Source organism: Haliotis rufescens, unplaced genomic scaffold (genome assembly GCF_023055435.1).
Source record: "Haliotis rufescens isolate VD_foot unplaced genomic scaffold, xgHalRufe1.0.p SCAF_44, whole genome shotgun sequence".
Lineage (NCBI taxonomy): Eukaryota > Metazoa > Mollusca > Gastropoda > Lepetellida > Haliotidae > Haliotis > Haliotis rufescens.
Window position 1 is genome coordinate 3,474,213 of NW_025964157.1, and position 7,311 is coordinate 3,481,523.

General features: G+C 39.7%; 1 protein-coding gene across 1 annotated transcript; it reads left to right on the plus strand.

Moving 5' to 3' along the window:
- The first annotated feature begins 947 nt into the window (after window positions 1–947).
- LOC124111525 (RING finger protein 207-like) lies at window positions 948–6,700 on the plus strand. The gene is made up of 3 exons (XM_048383073.1): window positions 948–1,076; window positions 2,406–2,697; window positions 4,026–6,700. Exons 1-3 carry the CDS (start codon window positions 963–965, stop codon window positions 5,660–5,662), a joined length of 2,043 nt encoding a protein of 680 aa, XP_048239030.1. The 5' UTR covers window positions 948–962; the 3' UTR covers window positions 5,663–6,700.
- The last annotated feature ends 611 nt before the right edge of the window (window positions 6,701–7,311 follow it).

The window sequence follows — 7,311 nt, forward strand, 5'->3', positions numbered from 1 at the left end:
CATTGTTGTGTCCACCGTTAAGGCGGACACAGAGGTGGAGGTGAAATCTTTCCCCTTGCCTGTGAACTTGGGTCACAAACGTGCTGATCAGGGCTCTCCATACTTCAACACTTTCCCCATAGTGCTGGGTATTCTTCTTGATGTATATCTATACCACAAAGTTGATCACTAGTTTATCTGTACCAGGGTTATTTATATTGAAAGTCCGCCGTTAATGCCGGGCTAAAGAAAGTACACACACGTGTGAGGGAGGCTACAAATAAAACAAACAAGGAACGGTTATTCCATGATGATGTATTTGATACGATAATCAAAGGCAATATCACACGCATCATATCAATGAGTATCTCACAGGTGACGTGCGCACAACGTCTCAGGGAACACGGGGCTCACAATTTCAAATCCATTTATCAAGTGTATACTTTCTTTTCCCATCGCCCATCGTCCATAGTCCATAAGTTAAATGATTTAACACAACTTATAGTCTCAATAGCAAAATCATCAGACACGGTTTGAGAACAAATATAATTTGTTCCAGTTTATCCTAAGGGACGCAACTCTTCTCCTATCGTTACGGGTTGTACCACAACAAATTGTATTCCGTATGATACAACTACGATATATGTATAACTGTATGTATAACTTCGGTGGCCAATAAGGGACATGGAGTCTGTTTTTCAATATTTTGATATTTCACTTACTTTTATCGTTACCTTTTGCAAATTAACACAATTTGTGATACAACTGAAATCATACTCCATGTCCCTTATGGGCCACCGTATATAACAGTTGTGCTTTTCATATGATGTCGCAAATATACTCTGGTTCACTAGATAATATGAGAAACTATGTATGTCAATTTTAGCACGATTTATTCTGAGTGGTCACAAACACATGTGTAAACTATTATTAGTTTTGCTTTAATAACCAAACCATAGAGTCGTAAATAGTTGCTTTGATACATGTATATACCTGCCGTCAGCGGATCACGTGAGACTAAGTTATGTCACGTGACACGAGCCAGCAACCAGGAAGTGAGACGCCTTCAGAGAGAAGACGCGCCCATTGTAATATCGGTATGTCACGTAGTTACATAACATTTCACACACAAATACAGATTTTACATTCGCTATCAGTACATAGCTGCGTTACCTGTGTTATAATGTAAACCTGCAAGCACCTCGGTTTCAGGTGAACACAGAAAGCTTTATATCGATGTAGATCTATGCGACAGGAGTCAACAATGATTAAATCCATATATTTCTGTATCACGTCAGTTAGCAGCTGAATCTACATCGCGGATTAAGGATAAGATTTACTGTTATCAAATGTACTGTTATCAACATAAACTAACACCAGCTAGGGAGACAAGGTTTTGCCTACATTTATCTGAGGTCATAGTGACCCGTTAAAACGAAAGTAGAAATGAGGTCAAGGTCAAGGTCCCCTTGAACAACATCCACAACATCCACACAATGTCGCGTGTGTAATATATCCTCATGTCTATGTGTATAAAGGAGTGCGGTGGATCAATAGCAAGTACGTGTGAGAGTGAGTAAGCGAGGGAGTGAGTGGGGAAACAAACAATATTGAAATAGTAGAAGAAACATACATACACTACATACATGTGGAATTGACCAGTGTTTGTGACACATGTTGAGGAGTTAGCTGAAGTCAGATTGATGATCATGTTTTCACGTGGATTTTACAAAATAAATACATTCCATACAAAATAATCCATACACAAGCCTGGGGATCTGTAAATAGTCAAATCTCGGCCCGGAATGAGCGATAAGTCAGACAGAAAGAGCGACACACAGCTGACCAGGCCAAAGGTTGTGTGTTCACGCCATCCAATCCACGTTTTAGTTGCTTCTTACCAAGCACAGAATCATAGTGGTTAAATATGTTGTAGAACCTCCGTAGACAGAATACAAAATGAAAGATCTATCAAATGTTTATGGAAGTTCATATGAAAATGTATCTTATCAAATATGATAGTGAAATAAAGAGTCACTGTGCTATAACGAAACATTGAACTTATCCTCCACTGACCCTACTATGACAAAGAGTGTGACACTATTGATATTTCACTAACATAAAAAATGCCTTTGTGTTTGTGGAAATTGGTCCATAACAGAAACGACAGTTGATCATGTTTTCAAAACATGGTATTCATTCCTCATGTTCACTGCTCAGGGTAGAGTATGACAACAAGAGTTACCCCCCTTTACCCACAGACAGCACCACAGAACAATGCAGTGGGTCGTCTCCTTTTCTCTCCCGTCTCACTGCTTGTAAAGATGTTACGTCTTTGGACGTCAGGGTTAATGCGATCATGTACATGTTTTATGATTATGTCTACAACACATCCATCTATACTTCAAATGTCCGATTTGCTTCAGATGGCGACCGCTAAGAAGCTAACAGAGAACCACCTCACCTGTGTCATCTGTACAGAGGTGTTCACAGACCCTGCCACGCTTCACTGTCATCATACATTCTGCAAGTCTTGTCTGCTGAAATACACCTGCACACAGCCGGAAGCAGTACAAGCCAAGTCCATCCCATGTCCCTCCTGTAGACAACAGACGAAGGTGACCAACCCTGACAGTCCAGTAGAGGAGTGGGTCAGTCAGCTGAAACCAAGCCACGTCATACAGGGGCTGATGGACGACTTTGGTCCCGGCACAAAGGGTAATCAGCTTAGTATTGTACTGCCTGACTAATATACCTTGGTTTGAGATATATAAATACACTCTTGCGCGGATATAAACGAGAATTCGCTCATAAAATGGCTTATTATGACTTCATGTCAATAGATTTAATGCAGGATAAGTATCTCACAAAGACAAACGAAATTACAGCCTGACCTACCGATGAAAAATCTAATGTAACTCAGACATATAGTGCCATAACTAAATATAATTACATACAATGTATTCACCTACCTCCTTGCTACTCGTCATTCCTTGTAAATGTTGTTTACAAACTAGTAAATAATTGTTATGATATTTATCTGTGGAGTTGATCTTAGTTGCGCGTATATCAGAAGCACAATAAGGTTTTGTCAAGAACTTTCTGGGACAATTTATTTTTTTCAATAAAATCCAAGGTGTTGAGGCGGATCATTATTTCAAAGTGTTCAAAACAAATACCAAAGTAAAAGAGCACATTCTTGGTCTAATGGATATTAGATGGGTTCTGTGGAATACCAGAATGTCAGCATTGTCGTCCTAACAAAAACTAGCAAAAGTGTCAAAATTACCAAAACAGGACATTGCCACATCGCCACATTTTGACCATTTGTCGTCGCGCTTTGAATACTGTTTTACCAAAGGGTGACAATGCAACAACCCGACATTTTTTAAGGTCCATCAAAAATATGTAAAAAAGGCGTTAATTGAATTAATACCACGCGCAGAAAAAGTTGTACTTCTTTTCAAACTCTGGTGGTCTTTTGTTAGCTCCACTGGTTCTAAAACCAAAGGAGCAATGGCTATGTGGGTTGTTTCTCGAAACTAAAACAGAAGTTAGCTCATATATCGTTATTGTCTGTGTCGGAATTCATAAACCAAACGTGTTATAACAGAAAGAAAAAAACATGCGTTTCTTTTTAATATAAATCTGGTCTCTGACATCTTTTCAAATCGATGAGGACACATGGTTGGCCCTGTCATTAAGACGGTGCAATTTGCAGAGCTGACCCTCCACTGTGACAAAGCACCTGTAACGTTAACATTTATAAACATCTTATTGTTGACTCTCCTGTCATTTTGGACTCCCAACTTAAATGGCGCCATATACCCGTTCTGGTTATGATAAACACTAGCTCAGATACTGACTAGGGATTCCTACAGCAATAATATCTAATTACAACCTGTGTTATGTGATATATTCACCTACATAATGGGCGTGTACCTTTATGACAAAAGTAACGTCTTTAATGTTATTATATCCCTAGATAATGTCCGATTCTTATCATGTTTTATGACCAATGAAATCAAGAACATTTGCCTTTTCAGCTGTGGAGGAACATGTGTGCAGTGTTTGTACAAAACAAGGAAAGACAACTCCAGCCACTTCTTGGTGCTCTGTCTGCGATGTTGTGTACTGTGAAGGATGTCTCCAGTTGCACAACATGATGCCAGGGTTGTGTGACCATGAAGTCGCTCACTTGTCTGATCACACCAAGACAAAGGTCAAGCGGCGCTTCATGTGTCAAGTCCACAGAGACAAACCGATAGAGTTGTTCTGTAAAGACTGCAAGCAGGCAATATGCACGATTTGTTGCAGTATAAAACACAGGACATGTAAGGATGTTGATACAATAGAGAGTATGACCCCTCTTGTGAAGGAACAACTGACAAGCAAAATAGAGAAACTCGGAATCAAGATTGCAGCTATGAATAATATCATAACCCAGAGAAAATCTACAATTCAAGATGTGAAAATTAATTCACAAACCCTCAAAGATCAAGTCATGAAGACACGCGATACAGTGATGCGTGCTATTTTAAGAAAAGAGAAGAAACTCCTTGGTGACATCGACAAAGCTACTGATAAACAATTACATGACTTACAAGCAGATATAAAATCCCAGGAGATCGAGCTACAGATGTACCAGCAGCAGTATGAGTTCACAGCCAATGCTGTGACGTCCGACTGTGAGATGGACATGTATGCCGTCTATGAGTCGATGGGTGAGACTTTTACAGACAACAGAGACACGGACAACAGACCAGCAGCAGGAAGGGTTGTATTGACACACGACCTGGACAAGCTGAGTAAAGCAGTTGATGAGCTACAGCTGGGGGAGGTTCAAGTCGTCCATGGAGTGAGTGACCTTGGGTCTTCTCCTGTTCTACATCACACCATTGACTGCAAGGACGATGGGGACAGGGAGGATCCTGACTTGTGTGACGTCACAGTGTTGACTGTTGATGGTGCGAAAGTGATGGCAATTACAGATTACAATAACAAGAGACTCAAAACATATTACACATCAAACTTCAAATCCTTTCATAATCAGCTTCTGCTTTCTAATTGTCCTTATCAAATTGCCAAGTTAAGTGAGAGTCAGATAGCGGTCAGTGTTCCAGACAGTCAGGAAATAGTTACAGTGAATGTTACCCCAGGTCCTGTATTACTGTCAACTATCAAGACAAGCAAGGAGTACTGGGCTCTAGCCTGTCTGAGTTCTTCACAGCTGGCGGCAGGTACAGGGGGACAGTCTCACTCTGTGGACATACTGGACATGACAGGGAGGATACTGAGGTCTATCAACACGGGAGTGATAGGGAGTCCAGACTACATCCATATCATCAGGAACAACAACTTGATAGTCAGTGAAGAAGCAGTAAAATCCCTTGTATGTGTTACCAGTGAAGGGGACGCTGTTTTCACCTACACTCCTACAGGAGACAGAGCTCCTTGTGGCATCACATCAACCAGCACAGGAGATATCCTGCTTGTGGACACATACTCCCACAAGGTGATTCAGCTGACAGAGTCGGGACAGTTTGTCAGATATGTCCTCACACAACAGGATGGTCTCAAAGATCCTCGTGGTGTCTGTCTTGATGCTGACGGCCTGCTGTATGTTACATCTGACAGATATGTAAAAGTATTCAAATTCTGCGCCGCTTACAGGAATTTGTAAACAAATCATCATTTCCTCGTCAGCACTTAGGACATACATGTATGTTCAAATGAGAGTAGGGTTTCTTTTTCAGCTGTTCACAATGTTTCACATATAAAACATGGCAAAAAAATCAAGACAAGTTCTGAACTTTGCTATTTATGATATTTTTATTTCTTATAATTTTCGATTCCAAGGCAAAAATTTGGACTTCACATGTAATTTTAACGCATAACTCATAAACAATTGCTTGTTAATGAGGCAACTGCTGGAATGGCGCCTTTTGTTATTCGGGAAACTACAGAGTGGTGTTGTGTATCTATGTGTTGTGTATATATGAAAGTACAGAGTGGTGTTGTGTATACATGAAATTACAGAGTGGTGTTGTGGATATATGACACTACAGAGTGGTGTTGTGTATATATGAAACTGCAGAGTGGTTTGTGTATATGAAACTAAAGAGTGGTGTTGTGTATATATGAAACTAAAGAGTGGTGTTGTGTATATATGAAACTACAGAGTGGTGTTTTGTACATATGAAACTACAGAGTGGTGTTGTGTATATATGAAACTACAGAGTGGTGTTGTGCACACATAAAACTATATAGTGACATTTTGTATATACGTGAAACTATAAAGTGAAATTTTGTATATACGTGAAACTATAAAGTGAAATTTTGTATGTACGTGAAACTATATAGTGACATTGTGTATATACCTGAAACTATATATGGCCTATGTATAAACCTGAAACTACATGTGCCTTTTTATCAATACACGAAGCCATAGTGTCCTTTTGTGAGTAGAAATTTAACTCATTCACTTCACCTTTACTTCCCACTGACTTAAACGGTCCCTTATTACAGCGTAGTCCAAAATGAAGGCACTAAGATTAGTGAAAACGTAAAATGGAGATTTTTTTTACATATATTACTCATATAACAAACTTCAAAACCTACACATACCTGAACTGTCTCTGTCTGGACACACGGGACATGCCACGCCTTCTGCTCCTGCCTGGTGTCAGTTGTGAAGAATAAATTGCTTATTAAAGTTTAATTCCATGTTGTTTTTTATCGATGAAACTTAGAACACGTGTTTGAGTCCAAGATTTAAGCGTTGTTTTTTTCTGCAAATACTTTATCACAACAGGTTTGGCCATTGTCCAAAGGTCACAGACCCCTATATATTTCCCAGCAAAACAATCTGCTCAAATGACTAAATGTTTTGTAGATATATCCCTCTTACATCATGTTATATCCGCAACAAATTATTTCACCATTACCCAAGTTCTTCTAAGTGTGGTAAGGGGGCACGGATGGCCCAGTCGTCTGAGGCGCCGCGATTCGCTGTGCAGAGTTACGTCCCTTAACCATGTAATTGTGGGTTCGAATCCCGGTTCGCCCCGATTATGTTTCTAGGTTTGTCAGCACCATACCCGTGCTCGTGAGTTTCACCGAAGTGGTAAACGTCCGAGACCTGCATCACTTTCGGCCTTAAGATTTTAAAGCATTCATACATAGAAGAGGGCACAATACAATGACGATACAAATGACGATAAACCTGAATTTTATAAGCTTATTTTTTTTAAAATGGCCGAATTTCACAATAGCTCAACGGTCATTTGTGGGGATTAGAATTTAGTGTTAAACCCAAATGTAGATCTTGAA